The 24,552-nt window shown below is 57.0% G+C and overlaps 1 protein-coding gene across 1 annotated transcript in view; it reads left to right on the top strand.

The window, feature by feature from the left end:
* PKD1L1 (polycystin 1 like 1, transient receptor potential channel interacting) overlaps positions 1–23,724 on the top strand; it is an 84,066-nt gene extending 60,342 nt beyond the window's left edge. The window contains exons 39-54 of the mRNA XM_047694726.1: positions 568–706; positions 1,628–1,712; positions 2,038–2,190; positions 2,993–3,111; positions 6,022–6,132; positions 10,309–10,432; positions 11,726–11,809; positions 12,554–12,726; positions 13,536–13,770; positions 14,522–14,626; positions 14,869–15,009; positions 16,001–16,135; positions 18,084–18,293; positions 21,640–21,801; positions 22,641–22,811; positions 23,256–23,724. Of these exons, the coding sequence (XP_047550682.1) occupies positions 568–706; positions 1,628–1,712; positions 2,038–2,190; positions 2,993–3,111; positions 6,022–6,132; positions 10,309–10,432; positions 11,726–11,809; positions 12,554–12,726; positions 13,536–13,770; positions 14,522–14,626; positions 14,869–15,009; positions 16,001–16,135; positions 18,084–18,293; positions 21,640–21,801; positions 22,641–22,799 (2,135 nt within the window). The 3' untranslated portion in view covers positions 22,800–22,811; positions 23,256–23,724. The remainder of the gene's footprint in view (positions 1–567; positions 707–1,627; positions 1,713–2,037; positions 2,191–2,992; positions 3,112–6,021; positions 6,133–10,308; positions 10,433–11,725; positions 11,810–12,553; positions 12,727–13,535; positions 13,771–14,521; positions 14,627–14,868; positions 15,010–16,000; positions 16,136–18,083; positions 18,294–21,639; positions 21,802–22,640; positions 22,812–23,255) is intronic.
* The last annotated feature ends 828 nt before the right edge of the window (positions 23,725–24,552 follow it).

The following is a 24,552-nucleotide window of genomic DNA, read 5'->3' as shown; positions in this document are numbered from 1 at the left end:
GGAAGTAAGGCCCCTTTCCATCTAGGCCGGGGAGGGTGGTTGCTACACGCAGCCGTGTCACTGCTGTGTAGACCTGGCTGCTCTGCACAAAATTGCAGGTTTGTGGCACTGGGTACAGGGTGTGGGAAGGGCGCGTGTGTACATACAAGGAACCGGCTCGCTCACTCACGGGGGCAGGCAGGTCTGAACGCCCATGGTCCACAAGCTGGAGACCCAGGAGCACCAGTGTTTCAGTTCAAGTCCCAAGACACGAGAAGGCAGGTGTCCTGCTCAGAAGCCCTCGGGCAGGAGGAATTCTCTCTTCCTCCGGAAGGTTGGCCTTTCCTTGTATACCAGCCTTCACCTGATTGGATGAGGCCCACCCACACTGGGCAGGCAGCCCGCTTTCCTCTGTCCAGCCGTTTACATGTTCATCCCCCTAGAAACCCCTCACGGACATGCCCAGAATACTGGTTACCCGAGGTCTGCACACCCATGGCCCAGGCCCACTGACAGAATTAACGACCACACTTGGGTGGACGGAAGTGATGAGGTCTCTTAAACGTACCTCTTCCTGCTCTCCCTTAGCCCCCGACAACGGGCTTGGAGGACTCGCTGCTCTCCGGTGGCTGCGGGCGCTGCTGCCTTGGTCAGCATCCGCAGCGTGGGCCGTTTGCGGGATTGTCTCCGTGGCCTGTGGCGTAGGGACGGCGTTTCTAGGATACAGGTAACCAGTCATGGTTTTCAGATGTCCCTGAGTCTGGACGGGAGAGTCCAGACTTAGCAAAAACCTCCATGTGTTTCTGGTAACGCAACGTGTGGGCCCAGATGGGCTATTGCAATTTTGGTCCTCGTTTCTCCCTCCCATGGCCCTGGGGGTAAGGAATTCGTGTACAAACCCCAAAAGGCCACTGGGCCCGGCCAGCTCTGGAACAGCAGTCTGGCCTGGACGGAGTCCCGGTGGATGAGAGGCCGGGGAGAAGGGAACGCCGCTGCAAACCTCCTGAGACGCTGTGCTCTGCGCCAGGTGTGCTGGTACAGTAATTCCCGTCTGTCCGTCCACACCGTGGCCTCTCCTGTCTGGTTCCCTGGGCAGCTTGGGTCCCCGGCGTCCCCCGGGCAGTCCAGCGGGGCTCCCGTGGGGCAGGGGGAGCTTCCCTCTCCTCCCACCCCAGCTCCTCCCTTTCTACACGATGACGGCAATGATGGCGGGCAAGTTACTTAGAAAACAAACCAACAAAATCCTCTGTGATTCAGTTTGCTCAGCTGGGAAATGGGAAAATCCACAAGATTTTAGGAGGAGCTACTGAAACCCTCCGTCCTCGCCGCCTGGCACCTGCTCAGTGCTCTGCAGATGCAAACTTTATTGTCATTATTATAACCAACACCCCCCAACCCCTGCTCCTACCCACTCCGTGCTCTCCATGTCCCTGTGCTGGCTTTTCCTTTCTCTTCCATGCTCAGCAGCTTCACGGGGTTGACGTCCCACCGGACCCCTCCCGACAGAACTTCCCCCCCATTGGCAGAACGATGGGATGGCCAGCTCCACGGCCCCCTCCCCGCTGCAGCCCCACTGCCGCCTGCCGCCCGGGCCCTTGGGCACAATGACGCAGGCGGGTGCTGACGGCTGTTGTCTCTGGGGGGACAGGTTCGACCCGACTCAGTGTGTGCGCTGGTTGCACCTGCTGACGGTGTCCGTGCTGTGCTGTGTTTTCGTCACGCAGCCGCTTCTGGTGAGTGGGGGAGGGGGCCTCCTGCGGGGTCACTGTGCATCAGCGGGGCCTGGGAGTGGGGGAGGGCTCCACGTTCCTGACCCATGATCCCATGTCTTCGCATTTGACTGAGTGTGAGGAGAACGTGGGAGACAGGCCTGTGCCGTGCTGTCCACACACACATCCCAGGACGGGGGCGTCTCTTGAACCCCATTTTCACTCGAGGACACGGAGCCTGGGGAACGGGGGGCCTGGGAATCCCGGGCGGGGACACTAGCTTGTGTAGGATCGTGACTGGGGACGTGGGGCAGTGACCATGTACGCATCGTTGGGCCTCTCCTTCCAGGTGGGCCTCGCGGCCCTGGGCTTTGCCTGGAGAAGGAGAGACGACGCGCACTTCTTCACCGAGTCCTTGCACGCAGCCACCAGTGACCTGTACTCGGAGCCGGAGGAGCGTGCAAGCCCCCGCACGCCCCACCCTGCCAGCCAGATGGCGGAGGTGAGGCCGCCGTCCATGCCCCACCCCAGCCCTGCCCCGCCCATCCGGCGTACTCTGTGGATTCAAAGTCAATGGTGTTTTGGGGTATGATTTAGTTTTTTATGCTCCTTTGTGTGCACAGACGCAGTGGGTGAACACAGGATCCGTTTCCTTCCTTCTACCCCATCCCAAAGAAATCAGACCATCGAGAACGTGAGCTTAGTTTAAGCTATTGAGGCCAATGAGAAGGAATGCTTGGCCATAATTTTAGAGAACTTCGAGGTCTGTCAAGGTGCAGCCTTGATGTGGGGCTGGCGCCGCACCTCCTGAGAGCAGCAAGTCTCTAAGCCAGGCGGACCCGAGGGGATGGCTGTTGATTCCTTGAATCCGGGACACCTGAGTGCCCACACTCCCGAGGTGTCCAGACCGGTGTCCTGTCCCCCACAGGACTCAGGATGGTGCAACGGCTGTAAGGGAGGAGGGTCCCAGGCCTGGGGTTCCACATCTGTGACTTCCCAGGACGAAGGGTCCCTGATTCCGTAGGTGTCCCAAGCACCTGACCCAGGCTATCATCCGACGGCGCCAGACCGGCTCCTGTGCAGTGAGACTGCCCATAGAGCTGGCCTGGGCCAGGAAAGGACTTTGTGAACGGCCCACTGCCCACCAGTGTGGTGTTGGTGACCCACATAAAGTGTCCCTGTCCCCAGCCCCAGGAGGCACAGACAGCGCTGCTGCTCCCTGGGCTTGGCAGGAGTGCTGGAGCTCCCCGCCCTCACCCTACCTCCATCCGTGGCCCCAGCTCACAGCGCTGTCGTCCCCACAGATGCTGGCCGCCCGACAGCGAGCTCGCCGCCTACGCTGGGCACGTCCGCCCTCCGCGGCCCAGCTCAACGCCGTCAGGGAGAGGACGAGAAGAGAGACCCGGACACGGGTGGCCCTGAGGTGGGTGGCGGCCAGCCAGGCCTTGCTCTGCTCCCGCAGCCCCTGGGGGCAGGGTGTACAGGTGGGGAGGGGAGGGGGACCTAGGGAAAGTGGGTCCAGAGACAGCAGGTCTGGAGCGAGGCTGAAGTCATTCCTGCATATGCCGGGCCGACAAGTCTGGAAAATCCTACAGAAATGAAAATGAGAAAAGCAGACGGAAAGTAACATGTTGTGACACTAAAATGCAAAACCCAGTGTCCTTCATGCACACAGTGCAAGCCAGTAGAGGATTTGACAGAAGTCTCTACCACGGCCAAGGAATAAAATACCAGAAACACACGCGGGCATCACCGCAAGAGGAAATGCCCACAAGTTCCACAGGAAAGCACCAGCGGTCCTGAAACGCACTAATGTCCCGTGAACATCGCGTCTTCTCCAGCTCTGTCCAAATCCGTGTCTGCCTTCAACACAGTCCCCACCAAAGATTTCGAGACCTTTCTTTCCTTCCTTCCCCTTCTCCTTGACCAGATCTGGTCGGTTGTGCAGTCCCTTGGGCCGGCCGTGGGGAGCCGAGGAGGGGAGCGGTGGGGGCTCGCTCTGCCAGCCGTGACCGGAGCCCAGGCCCCCACTGCAGAGTGTGGCTCTGTGCGCAGACAGCAGACAGCCCCGGAGACGCGGGTCGGAAATCCAGAACCAGACCCGAGTACAAGGGCCACAGCACACGAGTCTGTGACACAGGGGCTATCCCGGCTCTTTGGGGAGAAGATGGGGTTTTTAATGAGGAATAACTGAACAGTCGTGAGGGAGGGGAGTGTAAAACATGAACAAGTGGATGCTTCTGTCCCAGTGTACACAGACTCATTCCCCACGAATAAAGATCTAAACGTGACAAAACCATACACGTCCTGGGTGAACGCGCGTGTCCTTGTATGACCTGCGGGCGAGGAAAACCTCCTGTGACTTAGAATCCAGAAAGGACAAGAGAAAGCAGATTTGGTGACATGAAACTTGCAGAAGAAAATCTCGTGCGATGAGATTGATGGCGTCATACGTTAGAAAAAAGCGGTGGTGGACGAGGAAGGATATTTGTAGCAGACGAAGGCTTAATGTTCAAATACAAAGAGGCTCTAGAAAAATGGAAAAGACCAACAAGCTCTTTAGAACAAAACCGGGCCCAGGACGCGGACGGCTCACCGAGAAGAGAAAGGCGGACGTCACTTGCACGTAGGATGCGAGATGGCCAGTTAAAGTACCGAAGTCTGGAAGCTAGTCCCTGTGCAGCGGCTGGCGAGCCTGTAGAGATGGGACGCCACATGGTGCTGGTGCGGATGCAGCTGGTCCCACCATGGGGACTGGGAGGCGCCTTGCACAGGCACAGACGCACGGAGCTCCCCCAGCACCCCTGTTGCAGGGAGCCCATCAGCAGGACCCGGGAAGAACCAGGTGCAAGGCAGGCGGGGCAGGACCCCCTATAATAACCTTGGGGGGCCCAGGGGGCTCTGATGGTGGAGCGTCCGACTCTGGATTTCAGCCCAGCTCGTGATCTCAGGGTCCTGGGATCGAGCCCATGTCGGGGGGGGGGGTCCACGCTCAGCGGGGAGTCTGCTTCTCCCTCTCCCTCTGCCTCCCCCTGCTTTGCGTGCGCTCTCTCGCCGTCAAACACATAAATAAATAAATAAACGAGATCTTTAAAAGGAAAAGAGGGAGAGAGGAAGAACTGTATATTATGTGTCTCCTGACCGAAACGGATCACCAAGAATGTAACCTACCCCAAACAGGCTGGTCTTAGTGTGACCACGTTCTTGTCCCAGTGTGCGGTTGACCAGAGAGCACACACTGTGTCCCTAGGAGGCAGGGCACAGAGAGGGAGGGGACAGCAGTTATCTCCACAAATAAGCCCTGAGACCCAGTAGAGATGGAAGTGCTGCCTTTGGGGCAAAGGAGACACGGGAAGGAAGCAATGAGTCGGGTCCACGGTGCGACAGACGAGTAAGAAAACTGTGCGCTCATCTCAACAGACGGGGAAGAAACCATTTGGCAAAATTCAACACCCATTTACGGGGAAGAAAAATATCTCAGCAAACTGGGAATGGAAGAGAAATGCCCTCAAGTCACAAAGGGTGTCTGTGAAGCCCTTTCACAGGGTTTCGTGCGCCTGGCCTCGCACTCGTGACGAGACAGCGTGTGCTTTTAAATATCAGGAGCAAGGTGAGGAGCTCCCTGTGTCCGACGCTGATTAAACCTCACGTCGGAGGGCCGGCCGCTGCCGGAGGCAAGGAAAACACGACAGCCTCTTGCGAGAGGACATGAATCGTCTCTGCAGAAAATCTCGAATATTCTAAATAAACTGAAGAAAACGTGCAGAACTGATATGTCAAAAACCACAAGACACTAATGGACGATCTCAGAGAAAAGCTAAAGAAATGGAGACGCACGTCCCATGCGCTGGGACACTTGTCTCAAGGAGCCCGTTCCTCCCTACTTGATCAGTCCCAACCAAAGCCCCACAAACTTTTCTGTAGCTGTTGGCGAGCTAATCCGAAAACTTACATGGAGAAGAACCAGAATAACCAAAACGATTCTGGAAAAAGAACAACAAAGTCAAGGGCTGGCTCTGCGTGGCTTTAGGGCTCACTATGAAGCGAAGCCACGGTAACCGAGACGCCGGTATTGGTGGTCGGTCAGCGCACACGTGCTCGGCTCTTTTCCTGACATGACACCGAGGCCCTTCGCAGTGGAGAACGGATTTTAAAACGGTGCTGGGGAAACTGGATGGCGACGTGCAGAAGAAAATGCGCACAAGTTCACACCTTCTAGGAAAATTCACCCGGGGACTTAAAAGGATCTAAAAGCCCAGTTCCGAAACCTGCTTTGCTGGGTCTGGACCCCAGGGTCGGTGTGGGTGCTCACTGTGTGATGTGTTTCTCGTAGAGACACCTGCCTGTGCGCCCTCATGCTCCTTCTGCGCGCGCTTATACTCTGTGCGCAGCGCTCCCAGGACGAACGCTCTCTCGGTCAAGCCATCCGGAGTGAGTTTACGAGGTAGGAAGTGTTGTCCACCTTCTCCAGACCCCCGGCCACCGCACCAGCTGTTCGTGGCCAGCACATGCTGATGAGGGACCCGGAGGCCAGGGTTTCGGGATGAGGGTTACTTCATTATTTTGAACCAGTTGTGTCTGTCTGCTACTACAGTCTGTCCGGGAAGAAGGGGACCCCCAGATCATCAAGTGCTCGCCCTCAGGACATTTTAATTCTGCAAAACAGAGGCTCAGGGAAGGCGCTTGGCCACTGTCCCAGAGAGGAAATATGGAAAAAGTGGTCAAATTGCCTTGGCACTGTTTCCCCCCCTGTTCGTGGGAGGCCTCTCTTTGCAGACTTTGGGCACGTTCAAAGCATCTCATTTTGGTAATAGTGAAATGATGTTTTGAGGCACGTTAGGGTCTGGGTGCGAAGACGCTAAGACAGGTTAGTGGGGTTGCTTTTGCGTGGAGGTTACAAGTTCCTCGACCAAAGACTTGCGATTCACAAGAAATGGCACACAATTTCGAGTGGTGATAATTCCCCTCGAGTTCTCTACCGCTTCTCAAGTGCTCATTTGTTTCTTTCTACTTTTAAAAGCAGTAGATGCTGGGATGCCCAGGGGGCTCCGTAGGGTAAGCCTCTGCCTTCGGCTCAGGTCATGATCCCAGGGTCCAGGGATGGAGCCCCGCGTTGGCTCCCTGCTCGGCGGGGAGGCTGCTTCTCCCTCTGCTCCTCCCCCAACTCGTGCTCCCTCTCACTCTCTCTCAAATGAAATAAAATCTTAAAAATTAAATAAATAAAAGTAGCAGATGTTCGTTATAGGTAAATACGGAAGGACAAGCAGAAAACCCTCAAGGACAGTCCCACCCAGAAGCAACCACGAGCAGCACTTTGCAGTGCCAGAATTTTCTCCACGTTTCAGCCTTTCTGAAATTGGGACAGGAAGCACATCAAGGTGCACCCTTCAGGTGGCATTTTTTTTTTTTTACAGTTGTTACTAAATGACTTTGTTTCACCTGCCAAAAATATTCAGTCTGATAGTTCTTTCAAGGACGTTTGGCTTTGAATTCTGAAGGGCATGACACGAACCCATGCAGATTCTTTACTACCGTTTAGGAGGCGGAAGTAAAAACGGTATTCCAAGATTTACTTTCTCTTTCTCTGGAGAAGATTTTATTTTATTTTATTTTTTAAAGATTTTATTATTCTGAGAGAGAGAAAGAGTGAGCATGTGTGCACTAGCAGGCAGAGCATCAGAGGCAGAGGGAGAAGCAGGCTCCACTGAGCAGGGAGCCCCACGCAGGGCTCGATCCCCCAGCCCGGAGATCATGACCTGAGCCAAAGTCACACACTTAACCCACTGAGCCACCCAGGCATCTCTAGGAAGAATATTTTAAAACACATTACTGCATTTTTTCCTATGGGTATGTTGCCCTTGACTAAGTAATTCAATTTGATGCACTTCAGTTCTGCTGCTTTGGGGGGGACAGAGGTGGGTGGCTGGCACATCTGTTTGGTTTTGTCTACTACTTAAGGGTGTATTTGTTTTCTTCTGTGAGAGCTAGTGATTGATACCACCCAGATGCCGGGTGCCGGGCGAGCAAAGTAGGGATAGAAACCACTAGTGGACGCCTGGGTTCGTGAGTCTGGACACTCTGCGGGACACAGCAAGGCATCTGCTTGCAGGTGAACACTGTAGCCACGAAACTGCCTTTCTTCGTACAGAAACTGCTGCTGTTTGCATGAAGGACCAGGGTTCAGCCGGCTCTCCCGCCGCCCCCTTCCTCCAAGGCACAGCTTGTGCCGGCAGGGGGCGCCGTGCGCAAAGCAGAGTGACCGTGGGGCCGCGCCTGGAAAGGGAAAGGCAAACCTGAGCTATTTCTGGCTTCGATCGTTTACTTTTGATCTCGTATTTCATGAGTCAGCGCTACTTGACATATTTTTCATGCAAATTGTTGCCCCTTGGTACTCAGATCAGAAATGCTGCAGCCGAGATAATATTTGTGCAACGGTCCCCCCGCCCCGCCGAGCCGTACACACCTTGGAGGCACTGCTCAGCGCTGGCCCCGGGGTGTCACGGACCCATATTTCCTGCACGATGCCCAATCCCACTACCTCTGGTGGGCTGGCCACCAGGCAGGGGCATCTGTGTCCCGGTTGGTACTGGGATGCTCAGGGGGACCCTCTCCACCACCCTCGCCCCGCCCGGTACCTGATCCTGAAACTTTGACAGCTTCTCAAGGCTTAGAGTTTGCCGGATTCCAGGAAGAACCAAGCTCAGCTGGATCACGTCTGACTCAGGGCCCTGGCTCTGTCGTGCTCTGTTCTGTGAGCAGGTGCCCGCGGCAAGTCCTCCGACTCGGGGCTGCGTGACCCCGTCCGCAAGGCGAGGCCGTTGGGCTGCTAGATTCCTCAGGTCTTCACCAGAACTATGATCGCGATGTTCCATTCCGTCGTAGTCGAGTTTTCTTTGAAGCCTTTCTGGACTCAGTCAAGTCTTCATGCAAGTCCAAGTAAAACAGAAACAAACCAGCGAATAAAGCCCTGATAAACGGGATAGTCTCTCTGTCCAAGAGCTGTGAGTGGGAGGGAACTACTGACTTCGGTTTTGCAACATTTCGTGCGCTCTGTAGGCCTGTTTTATTTAATAGCTAATTAATGCGGAGTGAGAACACTCTTGCACGGTTTGGCTCACTCTCTGCTCTCCGCATGTGTTGAGAACGAGGCGTGAGTTGTGCACAGTCTGGGCGTGTGACAGCTGTCTCTAGTCACATGCAGGTCTTTTCATTTTTTTTCCTTAAAATTTTTCTTTATCTATTTTAGAGAGAGAGAGAGAGAATGCTTGGTAGGTAGGGGAGGAGCAGAGGGAGAGAGACAAGCAAACTCTGCTGAGGGCAGATGTGGGGCTCGATCCCAGGACCCTGAGATCATGACCTGAGCTGAAACCAAGAGTCGACGCTCAACTGGTTGAGTCCCCAAGGTGCCCCCACATCTAGGTCTTTCTTGAAACCTCTGTTTCTTTAATGTCATCCCAATGGGGAGCGGATGTCAGGAAGTGATAGCAGTCCCTCCAAACTGTGGTTCTACTAGGGTTTCGATCTGTGAGCGGAGCTGATAACCAGCACCGTATAAAGGTTCAGCTTGGATTAGGCTCGGAAAGTGGATAAACCAAGGAAAGATAGAAGTCAGGCACGGGTGAGTCTGTAAGAAGGAGATAGAAGCAGTAAGATACACTGGATCACCGGACTTACTTCCATGCGCCGCGGACGTGTTTGAACATATTTATGGCACACGCGAGTGTTGGTTGAGATCATTTGCTTCTTTGTTAATCTATGCACCAGTGACATAGCGCTAACATGTCACTAACAGGACACTTCTTCTTCTCAGACCTTTTTCCCTTTTATATTGTCCAGTTTCTGTCATGACTGTCAGGTTTGTTTTTTTTTTAAAGATTTATTCATTTATTTGTTTGACAGAGAGAGAGATCACAAATAGGCAGAGAGGCAGGCAGAGAGAGAAGGGGAAACAGGCTCCCCGCAGAGCAGAGAGCCCGATGCAGGGCTCGATCCCAGGACCCTGAGACCATGACCTGAGCAGAAGGCAGAGGCTTTAACCCACAGAGCCACCCAGGTACCCCATGACTGTCAGGTTTTAAAGCACTTCCTAAGGGTCTCTAAAATCTGCCTCCGTCAGCAACATAGTAACTGCCAGTCCCTTGCTGGGACAGTCTCTGAGCTGCGGTGGTAAGTGGAACACGGGCTCTGGGGAGCAACAGCCCCCAGCTGTCACACCTTCCCAACACGGTCCACTCCATGCTACGGCCACAGCCACTGGGTGTGGAGCTGGGGGGAATGGGCTGCAGCCGACTCAGGAGCCGCGCGATGGCCCGCCTTGTGCTCACATCTGTTTAATGACAGCAGACTGGCGTTTGAAGAGCTCGTCATCGCTGTGTTCTTTAGGGTGGGGTCAAGATTTGGTGGCTGAATGAGGCAGGGTGATGAAAATTGTGTCCTTGGATGGCTGGGGTTTAGATCTTCTCCGAACTTGTCACTGCTTTCCAGCAATATGACTTGGGGGAGCAGAGGGCTCCCCAGGGTCCCATGGTACCTCCTACTGCTCACGGCTCTGCCTTCACGCCCGCAGGTGCTTCTGACTCGTGAGAGAAAGATCACTTGTTGTCTCTGTTCTCGTGTTCAGGGGAGCCGGGAGCGCCTCCGGAGGCCTGCGAAGTGTGGGGGACTGGTGGGGCTGGAGTCTGACCACGCTGCTGGACGGCCTGCACGGGGCAGGCGCCCCCACCGCCAGCCCGCCGGGCACTCAGGTGGGCTTCCGTCCGCTCTCCGCACGGATCCCAGCGTCAGCGGGCCATGGTGGGGCGGGGATGCCGGGATGCTGGACCGGCAACGCCACATGCGCTCTCTCTTTCCAAGATGGATCGATTGATTTGAGAGAGACAGAGAGAAAGAGCGCAAGCCAGGGGAGGGGCAGAGCAGGAGGAGAGAAGTAGACTTCCCTGCTGAGCTCAGATCCCGACACGTGGGGCTCGACCTCACGACCCTGACATCACGACCTGAGCCGACACCCAAGAGTTGGACACGCCACCAACTGTGCCCCCAGGCGCCCCACTGCGTGTACTCCTGAATGGCCGGGAGGCGGTGGGCCAGCGGCTGTCTCCCGCTGCTTCCCCGTCCCCGCACGCCCGCCTCCGCCGCACGTGCACGCGCAGACACCAGCAGGTGCCCGGCCGCGCGGGACGAAAGGGCATGGCCAGTGGGGACAGAGGGCTAGATCACTATGCAAAATGCCGTGACACGGGGCACAGGGCACCCCGGGATGGGCGGAGCATCCAGGAAACAGCCAGGAGACAGGAGAATCTGCCCAGATTCTGAGAAAAATTGCCAAGGAATCTGCACTTCATAGAATGACCCAATTCCCTGCTTATTCTTCATTTCGTTCCTTGTTTTAAAAAAAATAAAATGACTTCGTGTTGCATTCCTCAAACACCACACCGTCGACCCTTGAAGAGCACGGGGTTCGCGGTCCCCCTCCGCCCCGGCAGTCGAAATTCCGCGTGTCACTTTTGACTCCCCAGAGCTGAGCTCGAACCAGCCGGCCGTGGGCCACGAGCCTCCCCGATGCCCGGCCGACGAGCACGTGTTTTGTGTGTCAGCTGCGCCCTATGCTGTGTTCTTACAAGAAAGCCGGAGACGAGAAAATGTCATTAAGGGAATCCCAAGGAGGAGAAAAGGCACCTACAGTGCCTTCCTGTCTTTCTCGAGAGACGTGCACATTTCTGTGGATCTGTGCCGCACAAACCCGTGTTCAGGGTCCGGGGTCCTTCGGATGCCACTTCCGTTGTGGCGTGCGGTCGCGTGCGATAGCACCCGACACACTCTAGAAAAAGACACGAAGTGATGCTTCAGGTTCGGTCCAGAGAGTGTGAGGAAGCCGTGTCCTCCTCACACTGCTCTTCAAGGCGGTGGGGGGTTTGTAGCGGGGTGGGGGGGACCGTCCTGACGTCTGAGCTGGAGGTGGGGGCTGTCCCAGCACAGCAAGCAGCACGTTCCGGCCACACAGTCTGTCCAGCAGTCTCGAGTGTCCCTTTCTCCTCCAGCCGGGAGCCCTTGGCGGGAAGTGCTACGTGCTGGGCGCCGTGCTGATCCGGCAGTGGAGGGAGGCTCCTGGCGACGCGGGCGAGGTACGCCGCTCCCTGCCCGACTCTGTGCAGCTGCGTTTCCCCCGGGGCTCACCCTGTGTGTGTCTCGCCCCGTGTGTACTTCTACTGAAGCAGAGTGGACACACCTGGTTACATAAGTCTCAGGTGCACACGACACCGATGTAGCCCTTCTGTGTGTCACCTGCTGCTCACCACATCCCCATCCTCAGTCCCCATTGCCGGTGTCCCTGACCCCCCGCCCACCGCCCTGCTGGCGACCACAGTTTATTCTCTGTGAAATACAGTTAGAGTTAGATAACCTTGGACACATCAGGTGGGAAGGCTGCAGACCGCCAGACCCTCCCCGGGACCCTGGCTGTGACTTGAAATCCTCAGTGGCCGGGATCCGGGACAGCCAAACCTTTCCCGTGCCCTCTGCCGGTCCTGGCACGCTGTGGGAAACCAAGATATCTCTATCTAAAATCCTGAAAATACTCCCTACCAGGATTCTCATATCTCCTCCTGGGTGGGAGGGGCCGCTGGAGGACGGGCATCTCACCCTCGTCCTCCGGAGATGGAGCCCTTCTGATGTCCAAACCCGGACAGGTGTGCAGCTCAGGTGCTGGCTGGAGCCCTGATCCTTCGGGCTCAGCTGGAGCTCAGGGACAATGAGGGGGCTTTGAGGGAGCAGGGGCCACGTGTGGCCAGCCTTGGACCCCCCAGGCCACAGGGCTGACTCTGAAGCGAGCGTCTGCTTGTCCCTCTGACTGGCAGTCTCTCCTTCAGCCTCCCAGCCCACCTTCAGCGCTTACAGAGGACTGCCCTCCTCCACGTGGCCCCAAAGCTGGGGGCCCCGACGCCCCCTCTGCGACAGATCCTGCCACCCAAAGAGTGGCCCCAAGTGGCTCCGGAGACTGTGGGACCAGGGATCCCTGGGTGCTCAGCCTGGGCCGCACCAGGTCAGTGGGATTCAGAGGTCAGCTCCGTCCGGCCTGCCCGTCCCTGGCTCCGTGTGCGGCCGGGTGCTGGCAGGGCAAGGGCAGGTGTGTTCTCACCACAGAGGAGGGGAGTGAGGCCCAGCGCAGGGAGGCCATGTCAGAAGGTCAATGCCGGCAGAGGGCTTCAGTCTCTGAGCGCAGGAAGGAACAAGCCGAACGTTCCTCCAGAGTTTGCCTGAGGCCTAGAGGTCAAGGGACCTAAAGGACACTTGTCCCCGCTGGCCTGGTGCTGAGCAGGTGCTCACGGGGCCTCCTGGTGCTCTTAGGCTCCGAGAGGGAGGGCAGCCCCACCTCGGTCTGGCACTGTGCCGACGAGCCCTGAGCTGCAGCTACAGTCCCTGGTGGGTGGCCCGGCCCTGGCAGCTGTGGCAGCGCACGACCTGTGTGGGGGTGACAGGGGCCCTGCGGCAGGTGACGGGTACCCCCAAGTGAAGCTGGTAACACAGGAGCACAACCCTTTCATTGTTACCAAACACGGGTCAACGGGAACTCCTTTCCAACACCACAGCGAGTCCACAGCAGGAAAAGATACAAGAAGGTTCTAGAGGCCTCGCAGACAGAGATGGTCACGTCTCCCCCAGTCGTGCCCATGAGAGATGGAGGGCCTCCCTCCTGGGAGCGCCCCAGCCTCAGGGTCCTGGGCAAGGATGGGGGATGCGCCCATGTGTGTCTGTCCAGCCCCAGGAACCCGGGCGGCCTCAGGGGCCTGGAGTGCGAGGCTGGGGCAGGGGCTCCGTGCAGGCCTTGCCCCGACCTGCTGCACTTTGCAGGTCAGCAGCACATGCAGCCCTGAGCGGCCTCCGGGCCCGCCGGTGGATCGACCGCAGCACCAGAGCCGTGTCCGTGCACTTCACTCTCTACAACCCTCCCACTCGGCTCCTGTCCAGCGTGTCCCTGCACGCCGAGCTGCTGCCCACAGGGGACCTGGCCCTGTCCCCGCTGGTGCAGTCGCTGGCTGTCTTCGGCAGTGGCTCGGCCCTGTGGTCCAGCCCCACGCTTCCCGAGGTGGGTCCTCCCGCCCCTCCCCTGCACGCAGATCCCGGGGCTCCCCTGCGGCCTGCCCCCCACCTCCACCTGGACCCGCAAGGACGCAGAGCCTGCACTCAGGACCATCAGCCTCTCTCTGTTCTGACCTGAACTTCGGCCCAGGCCAGCACTGCTCCCCAGAGGGACGGAGCAGCGTCCTGAAAAGTGGCTTTATTAGCCTCAAAGTGTCAACTGGGAGGGTCCAGGGGAGCCAAGCAGGGCTGACCTGCCCTGACCCTCACTGAGCTTCTGCTCGCTGCTGGCACTCTGAGCAAGTGAACGCAGGCGAGTGGGAACACGCGGCTCGTCGAGGCCCAGAGAAGCGTTAGAGTTTCGGGGAAGTCCTGATGCGGGAGCTCGGCGGGGCCAGGGAGCCCATGATATGTGTTTGACGAATGTGGGGAAAGTCATTCTCCGGAGCCGGCTGAGGACTGGCGGGGAGGACCCTGCCGGGTGGCGCTCAGGATCTGCCGGCGCACGAGGCCCGCGGCGAGCTCACCCGAGTCCCTCATGCCTGGCCCGGGAACGGGTGGGGGGGCTCTGCGGGAGCAGGTGCCGGGGGCGGGGGGGGGGGGCAGGCTTAGCGCCCGCGCCCTGCAGAGCCGGAGACGGGTTCGTGCTGTGTCTCTGCAGGAGGGGCCGGGCAGGGAGGCAGCCGGGAGTGCGGGGCTCGGGAAAGCACAGGCACTCTGGGTCCTTCTGGGTGCTCTGCAGTCATTCCCTCCACCAGCTGGCCTTCCTGCTGCTCAGCCTGACTCACGTCTGCTTGCAAGTCTGCAGCCTGGCCGAGGACGGCGTCCGCAGATACTGGCGCAAACCAGGGAACTGGCTGGAGGTAGCCACTGCTGTCCTCTGCCGTGAGGAAAACGGGGACAGCCACGTCCCCACCTGGACACGATCCTGCTTATGCCCTGGCTGACCCCAGCCGTCTTGCTGTCTCCCCTGCGGTCGTGTTCGTGGCCAACAGCGCGAGATCAGTGCCCCTCGCCGCCTGTGCCCTGATGTTGTGCCCTGAGCCGTGGGGGCCACCGTGGGCCCTCCCCAGCGCCCTGAGGCTCCTTGCCCCCCCTGCTGCAGCTTGCCATCCTGGGAGCCAACCTCGCCTGCCACACAGCCTCCAGCCACCTGGCCACGCTCACTGGGGACATGACGGACCACTTCCGCAGAGGACATTTCCAAGGATTTACGGACCTCAGCCTCGCGGCCTCATGGAATCAGGTACGGCAGAGTGTCCTGGTGGTCCACGCCCTGCCACACTGTCCAAAGGAAGAGGTCATGCACGTTCTAGAAGGTTACAGACAAGGGATTTTTTCCATACTGAGAAAATGCTCTGAGCTCGAGGATGAGGGAGAGCGGGACAGGGAAGGGCTGAATCCGTGTTGCAGGTGGGGGGGAGGGGGGAGGGGCGTGGTCTGCGGGCAGCGTGACTCAGAACACGGAGGTGCTCAGCGACTCCCCAGGACCCTGAGTGGGGGAGGGAACAGGTGTGGAGGAGGCGTAAAGGAGGCACAGCCAGATCAGACACGTCAGGTCTGTCCTCTCTCTTCCGTCTGCGGCCATCCCAGCAGCAGGTGGTGTGAGCCGGTCCTGCCATGGGGACAGGTGCGGCTTGAAGCGGGACTGACCCCCACCGGGATGGGGTCCACCAGAGGAGCCGACCCAGCCCAGTGCACCCCCTCCCGGCATTCATGTCTCCGTTAAATGTCACCCCATCCTCATGGCACTAACCAGCCTCCACTAGGACCTGCGTTGTGATGACTTGGCTCATTGTCTGTCTGTCCTCAAGGCTGGAGGCTCCGGGAGGGAGGGAGGTGGGACGCTCTGCTTCATCCCAGTCGGTGGCCGCTCCCTGGGACGGATGGCAGGCTCCAGGTCTGCCTGTCTCTGCGCCCCAGTGTCTCTCGGCCTCTTTCTTCCAGCAGGATTCCGGCTTGGCCCTGCCTGGCTTTCCCTTGCTGGGCTCAGGGAACGGCAGGTTGCTGGCCGGCACACCCCGTCTCTGGGCACACTTAGCAGGTCACAGAGGGCTGGGCCTGGCCTCAGGAAGGGGCGGTACACATTCTGTCCGTGATCTTCTCGCCGATGTGGGCAGGGCAGTCCTGTCCAGGGGTCATTGTGGGGCAACAGTGAGTGTGGTCTGGCATGCCTGCGTCTGTGTGCCCTCCGGAGCTGGCGGGACATGCCGACCTGCCTTGTCCTTCCATCTCAGAGGGTGACCTGGCTCCAGGGGACCGTTTTGTTCCTCTTGACGCTGAAGCTCGCCTTCCTCGTTGGCATTCAGAGCTCGACGGCCTGCTGCTCCCTCCTGCTGGGTCGCTCGCGGGCTGGCGTCTGCACGGCAGGGGTAAGAGGGCTCCCCGGGGCCATTCTCTCCCTGACGAGCCAGCACAGTCCGTGTTCTCTCCGGGGAGACACAACCTAGAGGCCCGGCCATCCAGCACCCTGGAGTGGTTTTAATCACGGGTGCTGGTGGTTCTAAGGTGAGGTGAGCTCGTGAGCACGGGAGCCCAGACGCACTCCACGGTGCTCTGCCGGACCCCCACCCCGAGCACTTGTTCTTATCACCACCCATGGAGCGGGTTCTGCGTGCCAGGAATGGGGCCTGGGCTCTCTAGTAATTCCCGCCCCGAATTATTACAACTAAGCATGGCGGCTGGGGTAGGGGGAGTTCTTCCTCCGAGGGAGGAGCAGGGTGCTAATACCAGCGAGGGCCCCCACCTCCCTTGCCCCTAAGGCTGGCCCTGCACCCAAACGCCCCCCATGAGTACCTGACACCCACTTGAGTGCAGTTTACCCCCACGTGGAATCGGCCTCTGTGGGCCCGGAAGACAGCGCACGTGTAAGGTTCTCAGGAAGCCTGGCTCCCACCCCAGGCCCCGGGTCTCAGTCCAGGGCTGGCCCCGTCTGGCAGGCTGTTGATGCCCAGAATCAGGAGGCCCAGAGCCCCACATGGGATGCTGGCCAGATTCTGGGGTGCGGGTGATTCTGACCTGGCCCCCAGGGGGAAGAGCTTGCCCCAGCCCGGCAGCCCCTGGTGGGCCCCCACAGCCAGACTGTCATCAGGCCTGATGAGGGTTCTGGCTGTCAGGGTCCCAGGCTCAGGCAGCTCACAGGGAATCAGGCACAGGTCCCCCAACCCTGCTGGCCTTATGCTCAGGGGGACAGACTGCTCAAACCAGGACCCAGGAGTCGGAGACCTGGCTTCAAGCCTGGCCACACCTTCCCCAAGCCCACTGTCCCAACTGTGGGACCAGTGCCCGAGCTCCAGCTCCAGAAGCTCCTGGCATGTGTGTGCCTGGTGGGGCATGGCGTGCTGAGAGAGTACATGTATGTGGAACTTATGTATTAAACTGGTCATTATTCTACCACGTAGCGATGGGAAGAATGCTTTTTTGTGAAGGAAAAAGCACAGAATATCATGAGTAAATCGTGTCCAAATTAGATAGTGGGATCCGAGCCATTCAGAAACCACGGGCGGGTGAGGACAGGTGTTCAGGGAGACCACACTGGCTCGGTCTAGATGGTGGACCGCTGTAGGGTGCGATCCCACGTAGGGAGTGAATAATAGTGGAGTGAGTGCCCGAGAGTTTGTAGGGAGGCTATGGGTGCAGGGCTGGGGCTAGGAGTGAGGGAAATGGGGGCCAGTGGGGGCCTGGAACAGATGCAGCCCGGGGGCCCCTGTGACGGTCAGTGCACACACTGCGGCCCGTGTGGGCCTGTGACAACGGGCTGCTGGCCTGTGGTGCAGGTGAGTTAGATACACACACACACACACACACACACACACACACACACACACACACTCACTGGGCCCAGGGGACAACCCCAGGCTCCCAGGCCAAATTCCCAGCCTGTTACGACAACCAGACCACAAAACTTCACCTGAACTAAACTTAACAGCCTTTACTTCTGAAGTGGCTTATTCTATTGAGCCCTTGCTGGGTGCTGGGGACACGAAGGGCAGGGAGGAAGCAGCAGAGATGCCCCCCCCCCCCCCGCCGACTTGAGATGGGCAAGGGAGTGGGGGCAGTGGCTGGGAGAGGGTCGTTGTTGCCAGGAGAGAGTGGAGGAGGGATAGTGAAAGGGGGAGGGAGGGGGAGAGAGGGAAGGGGAGGGGAGCAGGGCCCCAGAGGGTGTGCACGAGACAGATCCAGGCCACGAGGGATGACATGGTCAACACTGCAAAAACTGCTTCTCCAAGCTTGTTGTTGCTTTAAAGCCTTAGAAAGTCCGCACACCAGTCTGGGCTTCGAGGCCCCAGAGCCCAGAGTCATGGGTCTTTCTCCCCGCAGCTGGCGGGCGTCCTGATGCTGGCTGCCCACTGCCACCTGCGCACGGTCCCGCCCTGCACCTTCGCAGACTTCTCCCGAGACCTGCTGTTCCGTCTTCCAGGAAGAAGCCAGACGCACACATCCCGTGGCCCTTCCGCGTCTGACCTGTGGGCCCTGGCTGGGTGCTACGGGGCCCTTTACATAGCAGTGAGCACTGTGTGGTGGGGAATGGTACGTGCATGCATCCCAGAAGTCGCGGTGTGCCGGGACCCACCTGCCGTGGGGTGAAGTTCTCCGTGGCCCGTGTGCACGTTTCTGCACGGCCTTGGCTCCCTGAGGCCCACCTGTCCTGCGCTGGGTGAGGCTGCTCACTGCGGCAACCAGGACAGGTCCAGCAGGACCGGCATCGCGGGGTGCGGGCTGCCTCTTCTAGGGAGCCCCTGGCCCTCCAGGCACTGAGTCACTCCCTGTCTCTTTCCCAGCCTCCTCTCATGGTTGCCGCTAATTCTTCCTTCGTTATTTCAAACTTCCTGTGTCATAAAGGTTTCCCTCCATCAGTCAGCCTTCACTGGATAGGTGTTCTGGCCTCGGCGGGCTGAGTTGGGAATGGGGCTCTCTGTTTACTACTCTCCTACTGATCTGCCACCTGCAAATGTAGTCATATCACACACACACACACCCCAGCGTAAACTTGAGCCTTGACAATACTCAAACTTGAGCTCTTTGTGTTTTTTTTTTTTGCAGTGTTCCTTGCTCCCTGCTCACTGCTCATCCATCCGTCTAGTCTCCCATCTTCCCACCCATCCATCCGTCCACCCATCTCTCCATCCCTCGCTCCCACCCTCTCTACTTCCCTCTGCCTTTCCTCCATCCACCCATCTAGTCTTCCATCCACCCATCCACCCACCATCCATCCACCTGTCCCATCCACTCTTCCGTCCGTCCGTCCATCCATCCATCCACTAGTTTTTTTCATTCATGCACTCATTCAGCAAATGCTTAAAGAATACCTATTCTATTCAGGCAATGGTGGAACAAACATAAGGGGACACGATCCACAGTGCATAAAGGAAGACCCGTGTATAAACAAAGAATTATAGCAAATTTTGTATTTTCGATACTTTTCCTTCATTGGATATGTGGTTTGCAAGTGTTTCTCCCATTCTGTGGCTTTTCCTTGTTGTTCCTCTAACTGTGTTTCTTGCAGAAGTTGTTAACATTTGCAGAGGCCAGTTTCTTGATTTCTTCTTGTGTAGATTCCGCTGGTGTCCTATCAGCAAATGGCAACCCCACACTCCCATGCATTTTCTCCTACGTTTCTTCTAGAAGCTATATGGTTTTCTGTTTTAGATGTAGGTCAGTGGTCCATTCTGAGTCCACGTTAGTGTAAGATACATGGCTCAGAGCAGAGTGAGTGTTCTCGGCCGTTTGGGATGTCCAGTTCTTCTTGACACCGTCTTTGAAGAGCACGTCGGGGGGCACCTGGCTGGTGCTGCTGGTTGAACATCCGGTTCTTGGGTTCAGCTCGGGTCATGATCTTGGGATCCTGAGATCGAGCCCTGTGTCGGGCTCAGAGCTCAGCACAGAGTCTGCTTGCAATTCTCTGCCTCTTTCTGCCCCTCTGGCTCATGATCTTTCTCTCTCTCTGTCTATCAAATAGATAAATAAATCTTTTTTAAAAGCATGTTGAATTGCCCGTGTATCTTCATCACAAACCAGTCTGTGGCTTCCGCGAGTCTGCTTCTGGCTCGTCTGTTCTGGTCCACCGACCGGTTCTGTCATAGCCCCATTCTGTCGTGATGGCTAGAGCTGATCAGTGAGTCTTCACGTAACACAGGCCAGTCTTCCAGATTCGCCCTTTTCCAGTTGGGCCTGCTCTAGTTCTTCTGCGTTTCCACATAAGTTACAGAATCAGCTTGTCGGCATCTGTGAAACAGCATTTCGGGGTTTTGCTCGAGCTTGCTGCGAATGTGTAAATCAGATTTGGGGAGAACAGACATCTTCCCAATAAGATCACCCCAAGAATGCTGTCAGTGTCTCCATGTATTTTGGTCTTTTTTGATGTCTCTCTTCAGTGTTCTGTAGTTTTTAGCAAATTATATGCTATTTTATTTTATTTTTATTTATGTGTATGTATTCATGTATCTGAGGCATCTCCTCAAAGGGAGTGGCATCTGTGGGTGGGAGGAGTATCACAGGAGCAAGGGTGGTGGTGAGGCCGGTGCTGGGGCCCAGGGCCAGGCAGGTGTGGCTTTGGAAACGATGCTTGCAGCCAGGCATGGTGGGCCCTGGACGTCTCGCTAAGATGATGAAGTGCTTGGGCCTTATCGTCAGGAACCGGAAGGCAGTGATCCCGGGGGCCCTGCACACAGGGGTCGGGACACATCACTGCTGGCTCCTGGGGCTCGTGTAGCTGGTAGAGCAGAGAAGCCTCGGACCCACGTATGCGGTCTGAACGGACGGTGTCCTGTCCTCAGACCTAGACATCCCTGTGGGGTCCTGACACGTGGGCAGGGGCTCAAGGGATTTAGGGCTGATCTGGGAAAGAGATATGACCATGAGAGACGGGAAGACACACAAACTGTATGTGGCCACGTCCTGACAGGTGTCACAGCCTAAGCCCATCCAGACGCTGTGTCTCGGGGCCACCATCAAGAAAGGGAGAAGGGGGGATGCCAGGGTGGCTCAGTGGGTTAAATCCTCTGCCTTCGGCTCAGGTCGTGATCCCAGGGTCCTGGGACTGAGCCCCACATCGGGCTCTCTGCTCAGCGGGGAGCCTGCTTCTCCCTCTCCACCTGCCTCTCGGTCTGCTTGTGATCTGTCTGTCAAATAAATAAATAAAATCTTAAAAAAAAAAAAAAAGAAGGGGAGAAGGGCAGGGGTGGGAGGGTCTTTTAGTGTAGACGTCGCCCAGCAGCAAGCCGGAAGTCTGAGTCAGACCTCCCAAGGGCAGCAGCGTGTCGGAGTCCGGGAACTGGGTAACAGCCGTCTGTGTGATTCTGCAGCGCATGCAAAGCAGGCTCTAAACGGCCCAAACTTGGCTTGTTTGGACTATTTTTACAATAGTCAAATGCATGCAACTTTGAGTTCGGTGCCCACAGGCTTTGTGAGCCTGAGAACAGGTCTCAGCCTGCAGTAAAGAAGGAAACAGCTGGGGCCCGTCCACAGGGAGCATGTGAGCTCGTCTTCCTGTCTTCTGGGCACAGGCGCCACTCACGGTGGGGCCCCCAGATCCCGGTGGCGCCACGGAGCACCCCAAAACCAAGTCTGCTTGTGGAAGCGCACACCATGTTGACAATCTTCGTCCTCACCTGTTAGAGACTGAAAACACCCTTGATGTATATGCCCGTTTATACATCCACGTTCATTGTTGGGTTCATCTCGTTAAGGTTCAGTTCTGTGCACAAGAACTATTTCCTGGTGTTTTTGTTTTTTTTGCTAAGCAGTTACTGTCTTACTAAAAGGTCCTAAAACAGTGTCATCAGATAGAATCTCCATTTTACAGTCTATCACATTAACAAAGCCATGTTTTGCCTGATAACATGAAATCAGTCTGTCTTTTCTTTCTTCTCCCCAGCTCAGAGGGTCCCTCGCGACTCTTGCTCGAAAAAGGAAATCTTTTCAAAGCCAGTCGCTCGTGAGCCTGGCCGACCTGACTGCCTACGTGCGGGGGGCGGTCCTGGCCTGGTTGGGATTGCAGAAGCCACCACAGGAAGAGGCTGATGTGGCCGTGAGGCGTGTAAGCTGCGGGTGTTGGACCGGCGAGCGCGATCTTTCCTTGTAGAACCTCACTTCTGGCCATTAAAGCACGTGGGATTCTGTGCGCCCTCTCATCACAGAGCCGTGGCATTTCCCGTGGAAATTCTAGCACTTAGCTGATGACCAAGCACGTTCTCTTCCCTTAACTCGTGATATCCTTGGACGACCAAGTTTATGATTCCGCCCCCCACAACACACACACAGCCCCTCTGTCCCTACAGAGCGGCTCTTTGCTTTGGGTCTCGACCACCAGGGCCAAACTTCTCCACAAACACGGGGACGTAAGTAGAGCGTTTGGGCCTGGTCCCCTGACATGACAGCAAGCAAAGCAGGTATTAGCACACTGAACACCTCACCAGCCTTCGTGACCGGCACTGCGGCGTCCTGCACTACAGTCCCAAAGCCAGTCGTGGGTGATGGCGATCTTGGGCTTTGAGAAGGCTTCACTCTTTGTCATGTGCCTTTAAATCCGTGCTCATGCATGTGACCCAGGGCGTCGGGGATGCGTGTGCACACCTGTCCATGACTGGGGTGTCGGGGACACATGTGCACACTTGTCTGTGACCCGGGGTGTCGGGGACGTGAGTGCACATGTGTCCCTGACCCAGGGCATCAGGGACGTGTGTGTACATGTGTCCGTGACCTGGGGGGGTCAGGGGACTGAGATCAAGAACTCGGGCCCAGCACCAGGTCTCTGGCTCCAGGGAGTGCCCTTACAAAGTACAACACCATTTAAAGTCAGGACCATGAAATGCTTCAGAAATTGAGGGGAAAATCGTTTCTTGAGGGTATTCACTAATCTGATTTCCTTGGCTCCAGAATCACTACCTGGATGAGGTCTCCGATCTGCTGGACGAGCTCCTGTGGAAGATTCACAGTTTGTCCGACAGCCCCCAGCGTCCTCTTCCACGGCAGGGGTCCGGGGATACGGGAGGGGCCGGGCCAGGAGGCCGTCCCTTGGGGGGCATCTCTGCCTAATGAGCCACTGGGGTAAGCAAATGAGAAATTATTTTTATCGCTCTTCTTTAGAGCAGAAATGTTTTTTATGTTGTAAGGGAGGCCTGAACTGGGGGCTGTTTCAGATCATGAGGTCCTTTTGCATAAGTGTCCCCTCCAGATGGGTGGCTGGTGGGAAGGGTGCTCTGCTCAGAGCGGAAGGACTGACTGCTTCCTCCAGGCCAGTGTCGCCTGTGACCGCCAACTTGCGGGGGCGGCCGAGCTGGCTCTCTGCTCCCTCCCTCTGATTACAGCTGGGAGCAACGAAGGTAGGGAGAACCAGAAATGGGAATTCCATCCTCCCAGACACCAGGAAATATCTGTGCTCCAGGACGGGACCAAGATTCCCCCAAATGGTGCCCACCGCAGAAAGAATTAGGCCGAAGAGGGAGAGGACTCTGCCCCTTCCCAGAGCCCAGAGTTCTCCCTTCTCAACAGCACTCATGGCGGGGGCTAGCAAAGGCCCCTGGTGTGGAAGAAAAGATAATAGAACAGCCCAGAGCTAAAGGAATCCCCTGGAACATGAGTGTTGGGGACACGGGGCTGCGGGAAAGCCATCTGCTGCAGAGGCTGTTGAAGTGGAACCAGCAGAGGGGCTGTTGGTGGCCCAGAGGCCTGGAGCCAGGAGAGGCATGTGCTGCGGGCGGGACACGGTGAACAGGCAGGTGAGTGTCGGGCTCCCGTGTGACGTGATCTCAGGGACTCCCTGAGATCCAGACAGACACCATGTTGCCCGGACTGGCCGCCGTCACGCAGCCCAGCGGCACGGGCGTGCTCCCTGGCCCGGTGAGATGGACCCCTGCGAGCAGAAGTGGACATGCATGACAAACACAGATATGACGGGATGATGTGACCCCAGAGAGCCATCGGTGATGACTGGAAGGGGCGCTTAGTGGCTCCGAGGGCGCAGCGTCTGTCTTTGGCTCAGGTCATGATCTCCAGGTCCTGGGATCCAGCCCCATGTCGGGCTCCCGGCTCAGTGGGGAGTCTGCTCCTCCCTCTGCCCCTCCCCCTGCTTGTGTGCTCTCTCTCCATATGTCTCTCAAATGAATAAATTAAATCTTAAAAAAAAAAAAAAAGATGACTGGAAGGGATGGACACGGAGACCAGCCCCACAGAGCATTGTCACACACAGGTGAGACCGCAGGCGAGCTGCTCTCCGCACGCAAGACTCAATGCACGGGAAAAAGAGCACGGAGCCGAGACGGCAGCACTGAACACTGGCATAAAACACAAAGGAGGACGGAGAGAGTCGAGGAAAGAAAAGGACCAGGTGACAAAAACATAAGCTGAGCAAAAGAAAAAGGTAACAGATTCACAGAAAAGAGAGCGAAGGACATGGATGGCAAGTTTGAGAACATTTTGCAAAATGAGATTAAAAATAAACAATTAAAATTGATTTTAGGGAAAATCATACACACAAAAGTCAGAGAAGAATATGCGTAAGGTGAAGAAAGGACATGTGTCACCTCCCAGCGCCCTCTTCCACCCTCCAGGGAAGAAAGTCGGAAGACACAAAAAAATATTTAAAGATATAATTTAGGGGCACCCGGGTGGCTCAGTCGGTAAGCATCTGCCTTTGGCTCAGGTCATGATCTCGGAGGCCCTGGACCGAGTCCTGCAGAGGCTCCCTGCTCAGCGGGGCGCCTGCTTCTCGCTCTGATCCTTCCCTCTCTCAACCTTTCTCTCTCTCTCTCTCAAATAAATAAAATCTTATAACAATGTCATCTTGCTG

This window comes from Lutra lutra, chromosome 11 (genome assembly GCF_902655055.1).
Source record: "Lutra lutra chromosome 11, mLutLut1.2, whole genome shotgun sequence".
Lineage (NCBI taxonomy): Eukaryota > Metazoa > Chordata > Mammalia > Carnivora > Mustelidae > Lutra > Lutra lutra.
The sequence above is the reverse complement of the archived record's forward strand: the minus strand, read 5'-3'. Positions and strand labels throughout refer to the sequence as shown.